This window comes from Lithobates pipiens, unplaced genomic scaffold, assembly GCF_037356315.1.
Source record: "Lithobates pipiens isolate NorthernLeopardFrog02 unplaced genomic scaffold, aLitPip1_a1.2 Scaffold_16, whole genome shotgun sequence".
Taxonomy (NCBI): Eukaryota; Metazoa; Chordata; class Amphibia; order Anura; family Ranidae; genus Lithobates; species Lithobates pipiens.
In genome coordinates, this window is record NW_027507748.1 from 596,310,006 (window position 1) to 596,330,954 (window position 20,949).

Below are 20,949 nucleotides of genomic sequence, written 5' to 3' on the forward strand. Positions count from 1 at the left end.
CAGCTTGTATAACAGTGTAAAGGTGTCCTCCCCTCAAAATAACACAACACACCATTAATAAGTCTAAACTGCTGGCAACAAAAGTGAGTACACCCTTAAGTGAAAATGTCCAAATTGGGCCCAAAGTGTCAATATTTTGTGTGGCCACCATTATTTTCCAGCACTGCCTTACCCTTCTTGGGCATGGGGTTCACCAGAGCTTCACAGGTTGCCACTGGAGTCCTCTTCCACTCCTCCATGATGATATCATGGAGCTGGTGGATGTTGGAGACCTTGCCCTCCTCCACCTTCTGTTTGAGGATGCCCCACAGATGCTCAATAGGCATTAGGTCTGGAGACATGCTTGGCCAATCCATCACCTTTACCCTCAGCTTCTTTAGCAAGGTAGTGGGCATGTTTGGGGTTGTTATCATCTTGGAATACTGCCCTACGGCCCAGTCTCCGAAGATGGGGGATAATGCTCTGCTTCAGTATGTCACAGTACATGTTTGCATTCATGGTTCCCTCAATGAACTGTAGCTGCCCAGTGCCGGCAGCACTCATGGAGCCCCACACCATGGCACTCCCACCACCATGCTTGACTGGAGGCAAGACACACTTGTCTTTGTACCGTTAAACTGGTTGCCGCCACACAGGCTTGATACATCTGAACCAAATAAGTTTATCTTGGTCTCATCAGACCACAGGACATGGTTCCAGTAATCCACGTCCTTAGTCTGCTTGTCTTCAGCAAACAGTTTCAAATTTTTTTTTGTGGATCATCTTTAGAAGAGGCTTCCTTCTGGGATGACAGCCATGCATACCAATTTTATGCAGTGCACGGCATATGGTCTGAGCACTGACAGGCTGACCCCCCACCCCTTCAACTTCTGTAGCAATGCTGACAGCACTCATATGTTTATTTCCCAAAGGCAACCTCTGGGTATGACGCTAAGCATGTGCACTCAACATTTTTGGTCGACCATGACGAGGCCTGTTCTGAGTGGAACCTGTCCTGTTAAATCACTGTATTGTCTTGGCCACTATGCTGCAGCTCAGTTTCAGGGTCTTGGAAATCTTCTTATAGCCTAGTCCATCTTTATTTAGAGCAGCAATTCTTATGTTGAGATCCTCAGGGTTCTTTGCCAAGAGGTGCCATGTTGAACTTCCAGTGACCATTATGAGAGATTGAGAGTGGCGATAACACCTAAATTTAACACACCTTCTCCCCATTCACACCTGAGACCTTGTAACACTAACAAGTCACATGACACCAGGGAGAGAAAATGGCTAATTGGGCCCAATTTGGGCATTTTCACTTAGGGGTGTACTCACTTTTGTTGCCAGCGGTTTAGACCTTAATGGCTTTCACACTGGAGCGTCAGAAAAAGTCCTACCAGCAGCTTCTTTGGAGCGGTGAAGGGTCGGTGAACTCACCCCTCCTTCCCATTAAAATCAATGGGGCAGCGCTGTCAAAAAGCTGCTGTGGCAGCATTTTGCAGGCAGATTTAACATTTTTCAGCTGCTAGCGGGGGTTAAAACCACCTAAAAATAGCGCCGCTTTACTGCTGACACCCAGGGTGGCACAATGTCAAAGGGGTCTTAGAGCGCCCAATAGGGCCCTGTCGGTATTCCCTTTGCTCTGTCATGAAGCTAGAAGCGTCAAGGATTTCATCCCTTCTGTTTTTTTTTTCCTAGCCTGTACAGCCAGGGAAGCAGCCAATCAAATAATTCTCTGTTTGATTGGCTGCCTTTGAGGGTATAAGTGGGATCACTTTTTAGCAATCATATGCTGATTTTTTTTAATATGTTTGTGAGAAATGTCAAAATTTCCCTGAATGGAAAATGGTTGTGTGTCTTTTTGATGTATTGATGTCATATGTGTGTATTTGTTACTCTTAGGATAATAAAACATGTTTATGTAACCATTTTTATGTAATTCTGCTACTTGTAGAATAGATAGACTAATAGTTTTGGGTTAGTGGTTTTACATAAAAATTATTTATAAATACATTTAGTACATTATGTTTCATAGCATTTCAGTTAATTATATAAATTTTTTTTTTTTCAGTAGCCCTAAAAATAGGGGTACACCCACAACAGAACATTATGGGGTTTTATAGGAGAAAAAGTACAGCTGAAGCTGTTTACCTTTTGATTCTCTCTCTCTGTAATAAAAAAAATAAACTCTCTAGGATACAAGGGTGAGCAAAGCAGGCATATAAATATGAAATATTCGTATGCAATGTTTCAGGTTTACCTAGTGAAATTTTTTATCATACCAAATTATATGAAATGTGAACCCATATGACTAACTGCTGGTTACTTTCAGCTCTGCAATGCACTGCTTAAGTGTGGCCCTGGCTCTGACTTCCTGTGCTGTCCCAGATTACCTCTCCTCTGGCCTGGAGCAATATGAGATCAGTGGGGTTAAAAGACAGCTGAAAGAAGAGATCATTACATGGTTACTCTTTGGCAGCCAGGATGATGAAATGGATGATGTCAGTGAGCATGCCCCTTGTATCAATAAGTGAGTATAAACCTGGTACAGACAATAAAAATGTTGAGTGGTAAATGCAATAAATTTTCCAGTGAACACGTGTGAGGTATTGATTTTAAATTTTATTTGAAAAGTATTTTTCTTCATCACCCTTTATCATCCAAATCATTTTGCTTTATTTTTAAGTAGACTTGAGTAGAGCACATATTTTGGTGATGCTTTTAATGCTGCCCATGACCTTTTATTGGGAAATGTCACTTTTCATCTCTTTGGATCTAAACCTTCCCCGTTTTACTGAAAAAAGTCATTGCTGTCTGTGTCCCTAGTGAAAATATACCCCATCACTTCCTCTCCTGATCGAAAGTCTGAAGAAATATGAAGCATCTCAGTGGACAAAAAATGCTTTGGCTTTAGTTGGGCATTAATTGGTATGCATAAATGAAACTTAAACATTGTTCAGTTTTGGTTAGAGTAGGACGGGATTCGTTTTTTTTTTTTTTTTTTTTTTATTTATTTATTTATTTATTTTTGGTCTCCATCAGGTAGACTCATCGCTCTACCACCCTTGTCTTATGCCACGTACAGACAATCGGACATTCCGACAACAAAACCATGGATTTTATTTCCGAAGGATGTTTGCTCAAACTTGTCTTGCATACACAAGGTCACACAAATGTCGGAAATTCCGAACGTCAAGAACGCGTGATGTACAATACGTACGACGAGCTGGAAAAAAGTGGAGGTTAATAGCCAGTACAGCACTTCTGCTTGATTCCGAGCAAGTGTGGACTTTTGTGCGCCGGAATTGTATACACACGCTCGGAATTTCCGACAACAAGACTTCTCGGAAAATTTGAGAACCTGCTCTCAAACATTTCCGACAACAAATGTTCTATGGAGCATACACACGGTTGGACTTTCAGACAACAAGCTCGCATCCAACATTTTGTTATGGGAAAATCCTATCGTGTGTACGGGGCATTAGTGATCATTATCACTGAGGCAGAAAATAATGGGAGATCCACAATTTTGTTGTCACCAGCACAAGAGTTGAGGGAAATCTTTCACTGGGGATGCTTATTCATTTAACAGTTGTCTACAAGGAAAATCTTTAGGTTTACCCCCACTTGCTTTTGAATCTTTAGTACAAGAAATTAAAGCAAATTTCAATAACAAGACAGCAAAAACTCAATTGAGTGATACTATTTAAAATTTGTATGTACGTATGGCCAAAAAACAGTTTTGGCCATACGTACAATGTTCTGTAACTAGATCATTCTTATGGATACTTAAGAACAAGGGAACTGTTAGTTTTTGTAAAAATGACTGGTCAGTCTCAATGAAGAGAAGGTGATAAACCTGTGTATCTTGCTCTTGTTTTGTCTGATTCTGAGAGTACATAGCGACAGGTCCTGACAATTCCAGTAAGGTAAGGCGCATCTCAAAGCACCAAACTAATGACCAATACTATAACGTATTGTCGATTTAATAAAACCATACGGATTCAGTCCTGGGAGTGAATTTATAATACAAACTGTATATTCATTGTTAAAATGTGAAGCCTCACTGAATGTTTGTTTATGCCCACACATTCAGGTACTTCCACCACCCTGCCTTCCACAGCGTTCTTGTAAGCCTTACAATGAAGGATTCCAATACTGCCATGTCATATTTTGGGAATCCAGTGGACTGGTGAGTCAACTCTATGATCAAAATTATTTAGTTGGGATAGAGCCAACTTTCCTATATCAGAGAATTTTGGGACAGTAAAATACATTTTAATATCAAGCTTTGGCTGTTGATATCATGAATTGCACTACATGTCTATGGTTGGTGTTGATCCTTACCAAAAGCAGTGTTATTGCGTGTCTGTGTGTGTATAATATATAAATATATGTGTGTGTGTGTGTGTGTGTGGTAAGCACCACTGCTACTGTGATCTCTACTAGCTTCCAGGTCCTCTGCCAAGCAGCTTCCTTGCTGCTTAGTTAACATGGGGCTCTCAGTCAACACAGGCACCATTCAGAGAACATTTAGCATTTTCTCAATTAATGCAAACTGTTCTCTGTTTGGATGATGTGGAGATTGTGATAGCCTGCCTTGCCTCTCAAGTTCATCCACTCAGAAGCAGACACCCAGTTTTATGCCCGCCTAACCAAACTTAAAATTAAAAAATAAAATATTTTCCGGTACCTCCTGTGGGTAACAATTTAACCACAGAATGGGTGGGTTGCATATATATATATGATGTTACGGTTGTCTGCACAGCCATTTCCTTGTAAATTGTAATTGCTACTATGAGGCTAGTTTAAATGTCAAGAATCTTGGACACTAACCATGAATACAGCTGAGGTGTACTTGAGATTATTATATGTTCCTAGAGGGTGCAGGGGACCCTTTTTGATTATTTTTTGTTACTTTTGATATAGAAATATGTGAAACTCTCAAGATGCTGTCAGTGGTTACTGATGAATCTAGCTTGATCTGTAACATGAGTGCTTAGGTTGGGGGTAATCTCTAGAAGTCTGCCCTACATATATTTTTTTAACATATTTTAGTTCAGTGTAGAAAACAACCTTCCTTATCAAATCATGTATATAATGATAAATTGATAATTGTTCCCTGGTAGTTCTGGGTAATACTTGCCTAGAGATTTTTACAAAGGAACCCCTATACAGATGGTATGGCTGGATCTGAAGGAGCCAGCTGTAGATAGCCTTATACTACTATAGTAGTAAAGTAGTGTGAAAAGAAAGGTAGTTTACTATTTATTAAAAATATCATTGCAACAACTTTCCGCACTGCTCCATCCTAATCCTACTCAACCCTTGTTGTGTTGTGTAAATCACAACAGGTAACAAGAAAAGAATCCTTGACATATTTTGCTAAGCTTGTGGCTGCAAGGATCCTCTGTTTTGTGATCCTCGGGCTGGTATGTAGTCATTACTGATATTGCACATGATATTTCTTTCCTACGGTCACACATTCTTATTTATTTTTACTCTTCTATATGAATGTAGAGGCATGGGTATCTAACAAACATTGCAGGGCATGTATCCTTTTTTTATTTATTTTTTCTATCAATTTTATTTTTCTTACATTTTCATTGACGGGGGAGAAAAATAAGTACAAAAGGACCCCAAAACAACCACAAAAGAATAAAAAAGTTGAAAGGGGAGAATACAAAAAACCTTTAGTATCCATATTTCCTTTTCATTAAACATGAATTATGTATAAAATCGTCATGTGTATTTCTATACATGTTTGTATATCTTTCCTCCCCGTTTTATATAAATACTAATATCCTCATTATTTTTCCTAAAACTCTAGTTTACAGCCTTAAAATGAGACACAAACAAATAAGAAATAAGAATGACAAATAAGAATGACAATGAGAGGCATATCCAAATAGACAGCTTATTTCACTTTACCACCTTAATCAGTTTTACAGATACAAAGCTTGACGTTAAGGTCCTAAAATCATCTGTTATAATAAAATCCATAGGGTCCACCTTAAATAAAATGAAAGGCCTTGTATCTATCATCTTGTTGTAAAACTTTTCCTCCACCCTCATTAAATGGCACATCTCTATTGCCCATTCCCCAATCATTGGGGATTTGGCAGACTGCCAGTGTGTATCAATGTTTTTGTTTAAAAGTAGGTGCTTTATTTATTATATTGTTATTTTAGGTGATGTGTGATTTTATAGATTTTTATTTTTTAGATTGAAAATCATATTAGTTGATATTTTGTGATGTCAACATTTATTTACCAGCTATGAAAGGGAGAGAAATTCTTTAACAATGAATAGGCACAGTGATTTGTTTTCTATTTCCAGCTTGCACCATAAAAGAGGAAAAGACAGCAGATTCTCAGAGACTGAAGAGCTGTACCTTCTATCCTCATTTAATGAAATGGTTACAATTTCAAATGCTGCTGCTGTGGAGACCAAGAGACAGTCCAGCTCCTCATGTCTGACTGTGCATCATTGTCTTAAACAGAAATTGGAATCCGACCTGCTCTCTTTATCCGAGCAGCTACTCAATAGTTACTCCTCAGAGGTATTCAGCACTGGCATGTGTGTGCTACATTGGCGTTTTCTGCAATTCATTGATTTTACCATTCTGTACTTTGCCTTTGTCATCTCAGATGACAAGATAATCAAATGTATTCCAAAATCCAGGTATAAACTGTCCTGGGCAGTTTACATTAGTAGGACAGCATAGATGATACAGTACTTGTACAAGTCAGGGCTGTTTCCCTGGTGACTGATCTGAAAAAAATCAAGCCGCAAAATGAGAGGTTTACTAAGCACAGATCCACAGAACTGATGAATCAGAAGCAGGGAGATCCTTGCATTGCAGGTTCTCAGGTACAGTTTTCTCTCTGCCAACAATGAGAAGCGCAGTAATGACATCACTACATTTTGCTCCAGATTTCATTAGACATATTGCCTTAGATCATGGGCGCTCAACCTGTGGTCCTCCAGATTTTGCACAACTACAGGTCCCATCATGTCTCTGCCTTTGGGAGTTATGCTTTTAATGGTCAGCCTCACAATGCCTCATGGGATTTGTAGTTCTGCAACAGCTGGTGGGCCACAGGTTGAGCACCCATGCCAGATGATTTGAGACAACAGGTACATATAATACATACATACATACATACAAACAAATAGAATAGACAAACATATGATATATTCACCACTGCCTTTCTGCTGCAGTAGCCACTATTATGATTCATGAATGAATGAATGAAATACTTATATAGCGCGCAATGCGAACTGAATCGCCTCTAGGCGCTGTGGCGAGCTTTGATCATCTGCTAAAAGAGGAAGGTCTTGAGTTTTTTCCTAAAAGCCAGGTGATTTTCTTCCAGGCGGATGTTGATTGGTAGAGCATTCCATAGCAGAGGCCCTTGGACAGCGAATCTCCGATCACCCTTGGATTTATACCGGGCTTTGGGCACGAGGAGGAGGTTTTTGTTGGCTGATCGAAGACTGCGGTTTGGTGTGTAATGATTTATTTTCTCCATTAGGTATTGCGGAGCTTCTCTATGCACGCATTTGTGGGTGAGGCAAAGGGTCTTGAACGTGATCCGATTTTTTACGGTTAGCCAATGTAAGCTCCTCAGTGAAGGAGAAATGGATTCCCAGGGTTTTTTTCCTGTTATCAGCCTTGCCGCCGTGTTTTGGATCAGTTGTAATCGCGCAAGTTGATATTGTGGTAATCCTATGTAAAGCGAGTTTGCGTAGTCCAGTCCTGAATAAATGATTGTTCCAACTACCACTGCTTTGTCATTCTTTGGGATAAAAGGGATGAGTCTGCGAAGCATGCGCAGTAGATGGTGAGATCGACTGACTACAGATCCTATTTGCGCATCCATTGACATTTGTGCGTCTAAAATAACCCCGAGACTCTTCGCTTTGGTCTTTGGGGAGATAGTCTGCCCAAAGACGGTTGGTGGAGACCAGGAGGTTTTGGTTGCGGGCTTATGATTTGGGTGTAAGATAAGAAGCTCTGTCTTTGATTGGTTCAGCTGGAGGGAGTTGGTGGTCATCCAGTCCTCTATTGATTTAAGGCAGTTTTCAAGTTGTTGTTGGTGATCTTTTTTTCCATTGATCCGGAAATAAAGTTGTGTGTCGTCAGCGTAAGAGTGGAAGCAGAGATCTGAGCATCTGATGATTTGAAGGAGTGGGCGAATGTAAATGTTGAAGAGAACGGGTGACAATGGAGAGCCTTGAGGGACTCCGCAGGTGACTGCCCGAGTTTCGGAGAGGAATTTTCCTAGTTTCACTGTCTGTGACCGATTTCCTAGGAAGGACGCGAACCAATGGAGATCTATGTCTTGGACTCCGGCTACTTCTGTGAGGCGGACGAGTAGAGTATTGTGATCTACTGTATCAAACGCTGCACTTAGGTCTAGCAGTACGAGGAGACACGGCTCTCCGTCATCTGCTGCTTCGAGGGCGTCATCCCAAATCTTGAGGAGAGCTGTTTCTGTTCCATGACCCGGGCGGAAGCCTGATTGCAGCGGGTCCAGGAGTTTGTGAGTATCCAGGTGAAGTTGTAGCTGTTCATACTCCGTATGCTAATAGATAATTGCACAGTAATTTATGAAGGGCTTTATAGTAATACAGACAGGGAGCAATATGTATGATTTATTGTATATCAAAGTCAAAATAGGTAATCCGAGTAACTGTGCTTTGTCACCTGTTTTCTTTTCATTAGACCACTCCTCCAGATAGTCTAACCCAGTGTGCCAGCCTTTTGATTGGTGTATTGGCTTGTTATTGTCACGCCGAGGTCATCAATGAAGAGCAAGCCTGTAAATCTACTTTGTTCCAGAAAGCAAAGGTAATTGGTGCAGCTGTGTGTGTATAAATAAAGATGCTTGTCCTAAGCGTACAGTACAGGATACAGGCTCATAGAACTGGTTTATAGGATGATACTTTCAGGTGATGGGACACTGGCAAGATTTTGAGAACACATCACCTGGGCATCCCCCCCTATAACCCTGCTCAGAGGTTGGATGAGAAAAGAAGAATGGGATACACTGTTTGTTTCAAGGGTACTATTATGTTCAGGTTCTATGGGTGCTGCTCAAGTCTCCAACAAGTTCTCTTCTATTATCAGCCGCTGGGAGTGCAGGTGGAGACAGAGCTCATCCCAGCTCCGTTGATACCGATGCGAAGAAGAGTCACATAAGCTGTACATTAATACAAAACCCTCTATGTGGAAAGTGAAAACAACCTCAGAACAGGCTCCATCATGGTGCCAGGAAGTACTACTTATGTTACTGGCTCACATTTCCATATATTCATAAACCCCGAAGTACAAAATCTTGTGAAAATCCTTCCCAAAAGATTGTAAGCTGTTGTAACTGCAGAGTAGGGAGCAAATATATATATATATATATATATATATATATATATATATAGACACTCCTGAGAATGTACTGTTATTTTCCAGAGACTCCCCACTATACTTTAGATCAGGCATCACTAAAAGGCAGACCACTGTCTGGATCCGAACTGAGGCAAATAAATTCCTGTGTATCTTCTCATGGCTGCCAGCTCCCCTGCCCACTGCTGCCCCTGCCTGCTGCTGCTGCTGCTATTATTCTCAAGGAAGAGCACAAGATGGGAGGCACGACAGGTCTGGATAGAGGGTGGGACTTTTCAAGTTAAGAAGCGGGTGATTGGTTGGGCAGTCCAAGAAATCATTCACTCCCCTTTAATATGCACCCTTTATCCAGACATGCTGCACCTCCCATCTTGTGTGAGTAAGGTAGAACAGTAAGGGGAGGTGGGGGGGGGGCTCAGTGCTGCGGTTTAAACAAAGGGACAGGAGTCTGTAATATGGAGGCAGGACTGTAACGTAAAGAGGGATCTGTAGTGTAAAGGGGTGACTGCGAAGTAAGTTGTGTGGTAATATGAGGGGAAGACAGTGGTGTAAAGAAGAGGCAGAAGGGGGACTGTGGTGTAAAGATGGGGGGGGGGGGCTGTGATGTAAAGGGGGACTGAGGGCAATGTTGTAAATGCGGGTCTGTGATGTGGGGGGTCTAGGGAGGATGTGATGGGTCGGTTTGTGACAGGGGTGCATGATGATGGGGGGGGGGGCTATGATGTGAAGGGGCAACTGAGGACACTAATATAAGGACTCGTTAACACTTGTGCAGAGATCTGTTTTTCTGCACTAGAAAAACACAGGTCTCTGCAAGGGCACTTGAAAACAATTGTTTTCTATGTGCATGATTCACACTGCAACAGTGCCCCTGAGTGCTGAACAGTGTGTTGTGAAATGTATATTGTGTGCATTTTTCTGCAACTGACTGGTGCTCACCTGAAGGCTCTCTGTACAGTCTGATTCTACGCAAGTGAGATGCGGTGCATAAAAATGAATGAAATGTAATTTTAACATTTCAATAGAGTTGAAAGAAAAAAGTACACAGTGCGACGCACTTAAATGCGCACTGCCACACCAGTTCCTAGACATCACGCTAGCAGGTGCCCACACTGTAGAGCCCTGCATTTTACCTAAAGGTGGGGAGGGGGACTTCTGTGATGTGTACAGGAGGCGATGATGTGGAGAGTCTGAGTCCTAGCACAAACCTAAAACTTTGACCTCCACTGGAAGAAAATTTTACTGACTGGACCTCAGTGATTTTTAATTCAGTAACCCTGCTCTAGAGGTACCTCGGAACAAGGGGATCTCATCCATATGTTTTGGAAATGTTCAAAACTGGCTCAGTAATGGCTTGAGGATTTTAACTATAATTACTTCTGATTTTATTTGTTCTCGTGAGGCACAGTTGGAGATTTTGGACCTGCTATCTGACCCCAGTATATTGGAAAGATAAATGAAAAATTATACCCGCGCTTAGTAAATAAATCCAAAAATATATAAGTGAGCAGCTGAACACTATATCCCAGATATTGGGTACAAAAGTGTAATTCAAAGTATAAAGTGCAGCGCTAAAGTTGAAATTTCGTGATGACACAGTGCATGTATATAGCATGTGATAAACAATATGCAATACCAATGCAATGTCACTGAATATTGCACATTGGTCACAGTTGGTACTGTTTATTGTTATTACACGTTTGCACTTTATGGTTCATTATATGCTAAATATGCATTGTGTTAGTCACATAAGAACGTTTTCTTTTTATTACTTTTTACATGTTTGCATTGGTATTGCATATTGTTTATTGCAGGTTTACACTTTACAGTTTATCACACGTTATATCATGAAATTATAACTTTAGCGCTGCACTTTATACTTTGAATATAGGAAAGATAGCCATTGATATTCCCAACCACATGCTGTATATTTTCACTACTCACACATATAATACAAAAATGTTAAATAGTTCAAGGTTTTGCCTTAAAAATAGATAAAAGTTTTATTTACATTCAATTTGCAGGTTCATTCTTGCTTGTATAATACATTATATACTTCATTGTTTGTTCATCGACATTATGATAGAAAGCTCTTTGTCTATATTAGATACCTTAATGAATAAAAAAAACTTGGATGAATGGTACTTAGAAAAAGAGAAAACAATGGAGTTGATTTAGTAAAACTGGAGAGTGCAAAATCTGGTGCAGCTGTGCATGGTAACCGATCAGCTTCTAACTTCAACATATTCAATTAAGCTTTGACAAAACTTCTCTAGTTTTAGTAAATCGACCCCAATGTGCACTTGCATTTGTTTATGGCTTATGTGTTTTTTTTGTTTTGTTTTTTACAGATGTTGATGCAGTATGCTGGTGAGACCACAGCATTATTAAAGGGAAAGCTAAATGAAGAAGCCAGTATTACTTCTTTGGGAGTGATAGTTTCCCATTGTCTAGGCTGTGTGTGTAATTGTACAAAGGTAGGTGTTTGTATTTTTCATGGCTAAGTTTCCCTGCTAATATTGTTTAACCACTTCCATACAGAGCACTTATACACCTTCCTGCCCAGACCAATTTTCAGCTTTAGGCGCTATCTCACTTTGAATGACAATTGCGCGGTCATGTTTCATTGTACCTAAACTACATTTTTATAATTTTGTTCCCACAAATATAGCTTTCTTTTGGTGGTATTTGATCACCTTTGGGATTTTTATTTTCTGCTAAATAAAAAAAAAGACAGAAAATTTGGGGAAAAAAAGTTTTTTGTTTAATTTTCACTGATGGGGCTGCACTGATGGGCACCGATGAGGTGGCACTGATGATGGGCACTACTATTTTTTTTTAACTTCTTCACGCCAGAGCCTCCTGGCACTTTGAGGTTTAGGATGTGGGGAGGTGGGGCGGCGCTTAAGATCACGTGACCGCCATTATTGGTAGTAGTCTCGGCACAGCTGTATTGACCGCAAATATGCAGCCTCTGGGCGCCAAGGACCATATATTTGCGTGCGGCTGGCGCCAAGCAGTTACAGAGCCTATTTAAACAAAAAAAAGACATTTCTGTGAATATACTCTTCAATTATCCAATTATGTGGAGATGAAATAAGTAGACAGGAATTTGCTTTTCATATAATTTCACTTAAAGCGGTAGTAAACTTTTTTTATTTTTACCTACAGGTAAGCTTATAATAAAGCTTACCTGTAGGTAAAATGAATATCTCCTAAACTGTTATCTACTGATTAGGATATATTCAAGTGAGCAGCAGCCGGTGACGTCATCAGCACATGCACTCTGAAGAAACAGCATGTCTGTGCCGTTTCTTCAGAGCTATGTGCCATTGTGGAAACTCCCACATGCCATTCAAGCGATCGTAGCCCTTGAACCCGGAAGGAAGACAAGGTGAAGATGAAATTCTCTGCAGTGGGGACACGCACCGCTGGAGGGCTATCTTTCAAGGTAAGTCTTTCATAATGTACTAAGTATGCATTGCATGCTAGCACATTATGGCTTAACCTTGCAGGAAGAAACTTTTTGTTCCCCAAGTGTTTACTACTGTAAGTCAATATTATTACAATTTATTGTGTAAAGATTTTCAACTCCCTTAGTAATTCAGCCTTACTGTGTTTGAAGAAGGCAATGAGCTAGTCACATGTGCAGGGGGATGAGAATTCTTAGTAACCTCATTTACAAACTGCTAGTGTTGCACAGAAAAAAAAATTGCTTTTGCCAGCAATAGAAAATCATGTCTAATTTCAGAGCTCTGGGTTTCTAAAGTGGTTGTAAAGGCACAGGGTGTTTTACCTTCATGCATTATTTGCATGAAGGTAAAAAAAACTTTGTGTGCAGCAGCCCCTCCCCCCATACTTACCTGAGCCTGATCTTCCTCCAGCACTTTGCATGAGTGCCTCGCCTCTCCAGGGACTTTCCCTCATTGGTTGAGACAGCAGCGGGAGCCAATAAGGAGAGAAAGGGGGCAATCACAGCCAGTGAGCCAATAAGGTGAGAAAGGGGGCTGAGCTGAGCTGTGGCTCTGTGTGTCAACGGACACGTAGAGCTGTGGCTCGGGAATGAGCCTGCTTGTGTGCCCCCATTCCAAGCTGCTTGCTATGGGGGTAGGAGGGAGGAGCCAGTAGAGTCGGTGAAGGACCCATGAAGAGGAGGGTCGGGATGCTCTGTGCAAAACCACTGCACACAGCAGGTAAGTATAACATGTCTTTTTTTTTTTTTTCTTCATAACAGCTTTTAATATCACTTTAAATGAAAACAATCTGTAGCAATTCTATATGTAATAACTCTTTTTATTTAACTTTTTAGTTAACTGTTGACATATATTATTTGAAGGCTTTTACTTCCTTCAGAGGCAACATTTTTACCCACAGTCCATGTTGTTTAAGTTTCTTTTGAAAGTATTCGCATGGCATTAACTTGTCTATGTCTTCAAGAAAAATAAGAGAAGCTAGGTAAACACTAGTAAAATTACAAGCGAAAAGTCTTAGAGTTTTTTCAAAAATTCTCAATACATTTAAGTGTCATTCGAAAGAAGTTCAAGATCTTGTTTTTCTTTCAACATTAAATTTTGGAATGAGCGAACCTTACCAAACAAAACCACATACACTGTTTAAAATTCATACAGAGAATATTGAGAAAATGTTCAAATTTTCTCAATACTACTGTCAAAAATGAGCATCGATTTTTGGCACCACTAATGATTAGAAAAACGAACGAACGTTTTTAAAATGAAAAATGTTGACTGAAATTTTGCTAGTGTATACCCAGCCTAGGAGTATTAATAAAAGATGTACAGTCTGCTGTAATTGTGTGTGAAAAGTAATGGGCGATTCTGATTGTTCAGTTCAACTGACTGATATAGAGAACCTAGTATGGATCGATATTGTCTCGGCACACTTCAGAATCTGATTCTAGTCAGACATATGATATACTGGCTCATTCAATTCCTGAATTATATAACCTTGTTCAATATTTCTGTTTTGATTTTACATGCCCCCGCATTCATCTAGATTTCTTCTGCAGCAAATGAATGACGCATATTTGGCAGTGATTTCTACCCTGCAACACTAAGCTTACTAATTTCATTCTTTCTTTCTATCTTTGCAGTCTCGTCCAGCTCATTGTTTTTCAGATTTATTCCTTCGTCTTTTTACATCGAGGATGTTAAATGATTTGTGTGATATTTCTAGAAATTTGGTAAGCTGCCATTGTTTTCTGTGTTATTTAGCACATATACAGTGCCTTGAAAAAGTATTCATACCCCTTGAAATGTTTCATGTTTCATCATGTTATCATGTTACAACCAAAAATGTAAATGTATTTTTTGGGGATTTTATGTGATAGACCAACACAAAGTGGCACATAATTGTGAAGAGGAAGGAAAATGATAAATGGTTTTCAAATGTTTTGTTATGCGTCCATTTGTATTCAGTCCCCTTTACTCTGATACCCTTAACTAAAATCTAATGGAACCAATTGCCTTTAAAAGTCACCTAATTAGTAAATAGAGTCCACCTGTGTGTAATGTAATCTCAGTATAAATAGCGATGTTCTGTGAAGCCCTGAGAGGTTTGTTAGAGAACCTTAGTAAAGCCATAAGTAGTCTCGTTTGCCGTTTGTGAGAAGCCATGTGGGGGACACAGCAAACATGTGGAAGAAGGTGCTCTGGTCAGATGAGATCAAAATGTAACTGTTTGGTCTAATAGCAAAACGCTATGTGTGGCGGAAAACTAACACTGCACATCATCCTGATCACACCAATACCACCGTGAAACATGGTGGTGGCAGCATCATGTTGCGGGGATGCCTTTGTTCAGCAGGGACATGGAAGCTGGTCAGAGTTGATGAGAAGATGAATGGAGCCAAATACAGGGCAATCTTAGAAGAAAACCTGTTTATAGTCTGCAAAAGACTTGAGACTGGGATGGAGGTTCGCCTTCCAGCAGGACAACGACCTGAAACATACAGCCAGAGCTATAATGGAATGGTTTAGATCAAAGCATATTCATGTGTTAGAATGGCATAGTAAAAGTCCAGACATAAATCCCAATTGAGAATGCGTAACAAGACTTGAAAATTGCTGTTCAGACGCTCTCCATTCAATCTGACAGAGCTTGAGCTATTTTGCCAAGAAGAATGGGCAAAAATGTCGCTCTCTAGGTGTGCAAAGCTGGTAGAGACATCCCCAAAAATACTTGCAGCTGTAATTGCAGCAAAAGGTGGTTCTACAAAGTATTGACTAAGGGGGGCTGAATAAAATGCATGCCACACTTTTCACATATTTATTTGTAAAATAATTTGAAAACCATTTATCATTTTCTTTCCACTTTTATGCCACTTAGTGTTGGTCTATCACAATCCTAATAAAATACATTTACGTTTTTGGTTGTTACATGACAAAATGTGGAAAATTTCAAGGAGTAAAAATACTTTTTCAAGACACTGTATCTGATACTTACATTATCTCTGTTCTAACCCAATGAATTGCATGTGCTAAGTTACATTACTTGTTTGATGCTCTATGTCGGGGGTACTAAATTAAACTTCACAGAGGTCCTGCTAGTAAAATTTTCTTTCATTTGGGTCCCACTTGTTAATATAAAAGGTTGGGCAGCTCCCGCTCCCCCTATAGACCTGCAATATTTCCCGCCCTCTTCTCTGCTGTGAGTTCAACAGCAGTAGCAACAGGCGAGTGCATACAGAAGAGGAGCTCACCCTGCCATTCCTCCTGCCCTCTGCAATGCTGTACCTGTGTCTTTTAACAGCGGCGGCAAGTGGGTGTCCGGGCAAGACTGTTACTTTAATAGAAAAAAAAACAAAATAATTTGGAGTACCCCGTGTTTGGACTACAAATATGTGAATAAGTATATAAGCTGCTCCCCTCAAAAGTGCAAAGGACTTTGTGAGTTATGGGTTGTGAAATGATAAAGGGGGCGCTACAATAAAATAGTAACAATAAGGTGCTCTAGTGCTTAATACCGCAAGTATCTTATTATTCAATACATACTGCAATATACATTAAATACATATATACATTCATAAGTATTCAGCTCAAAAAAAGTGAACGTATAAAACAAATAAACAAATGGTCCGTAGAATATAGTGAAACTGGAGTAGGTGTAAATCCTCTATCCCGTCGCCACTTTGGAAAAATGGATAACCACAGCACCCAGTGAAATTATGGTAAGTAGCCTACTCACCGACTCACCTTGACCCCTTTATTTAAAAAGTAAGGTCAGGTGAAGCTTTAGCAGGTTTAGGGAACTGCCAACCTTGATGGAGAAACTTCTACTTAGGTGTACCAGTGATATTGTTTCAATCCACGTTTGCTCAAGAAAAAATATAGAGGGAACCAGACCATGGCATAATAACGTTTTATTTAAAATAACATAAAAACAAAAACAGCCAAATGACCTCTTACTTTAAAAGTGCCATAACCTCGGCACTAGAGGGAACGAACGTATCAGACCGGGTGAATTGGAACCTAGCTGTGCCGCTTCCGCTGCTTGAATTGTCGTGCGTTTCACCCTCTGGATCTCGGAAACCAATCGTTCGGACCAAAAGCGATGTGACCGGAATGCGCCTCGACGTACAGTTCGTTGTAATGACGTCGTCAGGAATCGTCACAGTCACTTGACAAACAATGTTTTTATTTGGTCGGAAAGTATGTGAATGGCTCGAATTAAACTAACTGCATTATCGCCATCTTGTGGTCAGGTAAGATAATGCACCCAATATATGGTAATATATAACAGCCTTTTCACAATACACCCAGTTTGACCACTAGTATTGCAGGTATACAGATGCATCTAAAAATAATAAAAATAAAACATACAAATGACAGAATATTCCTCTCTACTATATTGAAGAATACATAATGTATTTCTCTTACAGTTATTTAAACAATTCTAACATATACCAACACCCCTTATTCTATGCTACATAACTTCCCTCAGTAACAACAATTGTAGTACTAGAAAAACCTTCAATCATTATTCATATATTTAAAGAGGAAGTAAACCCTAATTGGTTTACTTCCTCTTTCATTCCCTGCAAAGGTAAAGCATAATGGACTACTATGCATCGCATAGTAGTCCATTATGTGTCACTTACCTGACACAGGAGCCAGCGAAGCCACTGATGTCCCCTGTAGTCCGGCGCATCTATCTTCTCGGTGGGTCTCACTGCTCCGCCGCTGTCATTCGGCGAAGCCGCGATGACGTCACTCCCGCGCATGTGCACGGGAGCCGCCACTCGTGGCATATCGCCGTTGACCGCGGCGCACTCTGCGCCTGCGTGCCGTTGTCTACGGAGCATGCGCCGTAGACAGCGGTGCCTGTCTTTCGCCAAATATATTTCTTGGACCTACAGGTAAGCCTTAATCTAGGCTTACCTGTAGGCCAAAGTGTGTTTTAAGGGTTTACAACCACTTTAAACCTGCAGGCTGCAAAGTGTCTAAAGTATATAGCCATTTTGCCTCATTTTGTGAGGCCGCCTTGGTAAGATTTGTACCTCTCCAATGTTTTTTTTATCTTGTCTATACCAAAGAATGTAGCTAAAGTGGGGTCTTTATTATGAAATATTTTGAAATGGTTTGAGAGGCTATGTTTCTCAAACCCATTTTTGATGTTTAAGTGTTCGTTAATCCTAGTACATAATTTACGTGTGGCTCTTCCTACGTACTGTTTGGGACATGGACATTGTACTACATACGTAACATTTTCAGAATTGCATGTGATTAATGGTTTGATTTTAAACTTTTTCTTAGTCACTACAGATTGTTAACTTTCTATTTTTCTTTTGGGTCTCTTCGTAATTTTACATGCTTTACACCTAGTACAGTAATGGAAGCCCTCCGTATCCAAAAATGTGGACACATTTTTTGGGAGGGTCTGGTATATTTGGTGAGATTTTATTTCGCAAGCCTGGGGCTCTCTTATAGATAAATTGGGGTTTCGTGGGCAATATTAGTTTCAAATCTTTGTCTTTTAAGAGGATAGGCCAAAACTGTTTAAAAATCTTTTCTACCTCCCTATATTGGCGATTAAAGTTAGGAATGCTAAATTCCCTCTAAAGGGTTTTTTCTTTTTGTAGTTAGGAGACTTGTCCTGTCCATATTTAAGACTTGTGTACAGCATTGTGATGGGGCTTGCGGCGAATAGCGCTTTTCGATAAATTTTTCTGTGAGGATGGAAGATTAGGCCTTGTAGTTTTTTACATTGTCACAATTCCTCCTAATCCTCATGTATTGGCCCTTAGGGATTGCTGAGATCCATTTAGGGTGGTGACAACTTTGGACAGATACATTTCCATTTCTATCTGTTTCTTTGAATTGGGTACGTGTACTCGCTCTATTTCCCTTTACAGTTAGCACTAGATCTAAATAATTAATGGATGTAGAATCATATGTGGCCGTGAACTTCAATCCATAGCTGTTGTTCGTCATCATTTCTAGAAGCTGTAACAAAGCCTCCAGAGGCCCCTCCCATATGATTACGATATCATCTATGTACCTCTTGTATAATTTTCAGCTGTTACATTGTTGTACTTCGATAACCTCCTGTTCCCATTTGTTTAGAACTAGGTTAGCCACGCTGGGAGCATAACGTGCTCCCATATCGACTCCCTTTATTTGATTATAATAGGTCCCTTGATACCAAAAATAATTATTCCCCATGGCTAGTTTTAACCCTTCCAAGAGGAATTTTCTTTGTGCTCATTTTAACTGGGAATGTTTTTTCAATGCCCATTTAACTGTTTGTGCATCTTTTTGTTTAATATCGATGTATAAAGATTGTATATCCACTGTGGCTAATATAGTATCTGTATTCGTTTCTACTGTGCAAAAAAATGTTTATCAACTCTTTGCTATCTTTGAGATAAGATTTGCCCTTCATAACTAGTGGTTGGAGAAATGTATCTAAATATTCTCCCACCCTAGAAAATAACAAACCGATCCCACTTAATATGGGCCATCCTGCGGGGTTAGTAGTTGATTTATGCACTTTAGGGACAATATACAGAACAGGAAGTATGGGTGCCTTGGGAATTAAATATTTGGCCTCTTTTTTTGTCCAAGATTTTAATTTCAATACCTTTTTTAAGTTCCATTTTTAATTTAGCAGTGGGATCTCCTTTTAGTTCCTTATGTCATTTTGTCACCAAGTACTTCTTCGTTATAACTGTCTTTAGTTAGTATCACTAACCCACCCCCCTTGTCTGCTGGTCTGATCACTACATTTTTATTCTTTTCTAATTTTTTAATGCCTTCCAAAATCTGTGTGTGGTTTTTATTTCTTTTGGTTTTTAATTTTTTTTACTTCATCCTGAACCATATTTTTAAAGACCTCTATAAAATGGTGAGTTCCTTTTTTAGGGTTAAAGGTTGAATTATTTTTCAGTCCACTATGTTCATAGTCATCCTGGTCTCTACTTACTATGGGACCAGGTGGCTGTGAACAAAAATGCTTTTTAATGTTAAGCTTTCTGACATATTTTTCAATATCCTATATAGATCTCAAACTTGTCCAGGTATTTATCCGGGGCAAACTCGAGACCCTGTTCCAAAACCTGTAATTCTTCCACTAAAAATTCAACCCCTACCAAATTGAAAAGACCCTCACTTAATTGTTTATTTTCCTTTTTCTTTCTCCTTCCTCCCCTAGTTCCTCTCTTTCTATGCAATCTCTTTGTTTGTATTGGGGTGGCGGTGGTTGAATCCTGTAGGGCTCCTTCCATCCTCTACATCCCCCCCCCCCGATGATACTGGTTCTGATATGGGGCTGGCCTGCCTCTAAAGTTGCCCCTGAAGTTGTCTCTAGGGGGTCTAGGTGGATAATGGTTTCTACCATAATCATAATATTCATATTGGCCAGGTGGTCTACTTAATTGAGCAAACCTATTCTGAGCAGGAACTGTGTATTGGGGAGTACGTGGTTGACTTGGTGTATTCGATTTTGGTTTATTGGGAGGTTTTTGTTCTTTTTTTAGAAGGTTGGGAGTTGTTTTTTTGTGTGGTATTTGTGGTCATCAAGGATAAAATGTCCCGTATTTCCACTTCCCTCTCTATTGAGGATTCTTTTGATCCTGAAGGGGTTAAATCCTGCTGCCATTTATAGACTTTGTGATCATTAAAATCCTTAATGTCTCTCTGGTGTGTTTTCATTTTTTTATGTTTTATTTCACCATCATATTTAGATAAATATGCTTGTAACTTTTGAGCTTTATCCTGATAATCATTGGAGTCTCTGAATTGAGCCATAGTCTCTAAGTTCAGTGATTTTTGTCTGCAATAATATATCTTTACTTTTCCTCCTTTTAATCATCAGCTGCATCAACTTTTTTTTCACATGAGTTGAAGAACTGATACTTCATCCAGAAGGTTGAGGTCTTCCACCCCATCTACTGGGCTTACCTCCCATCTCAACCTTCTGGGTGTAAGGTTTTTCTCTAAGTACATTTCCAATGATGTTGTGTCCCACCATAACCTAATTTGTTTCTCCATATGATGTTGTAATTGTTTAAATCCTTTTTCTAAATCATTACCCATCTGTGTATTTTG

At 39.8% G+C, this 20,949-nt stretch overlaps 1 protein-coding gene across 1 annotated transcript in view; it reads left to right on the forward strand.

Moving 5' to 3' along the window:
* ATM (ATM serine/threonine kinase) overlaps positions 1-20,949 on the forward strand; it is a 299,675-nt gene that overhangs the window by 45,191 nt on the left and 233,535 nt on the right. Inside the window, exons 11-16 of the mRNA XM_077483959.1 lie at positions 2,312-2,509; positions 4,076-4,171; positions 6,319-6,541; positions 8,711-8,836; positions 11,737-11,862; positions 14,496-14,585. Coding sequence (XP_077340085.1) covers positions 2,312-2,509; positions 4,076-4,171; positions 6,319-6,541; positions 8,711-8,836; positions 11,737-11,862; positions 14,496-14,585 — 859 coding nt within the window. The remainder of the gene's footprint in view (positions 1-2,311; positions 2,510-4,075; positions 4,172-6,318; positions 6,542-8,710; positions 8,837-11,736; positions 11,863-14,495; positions 14,586-20,949) is intronic.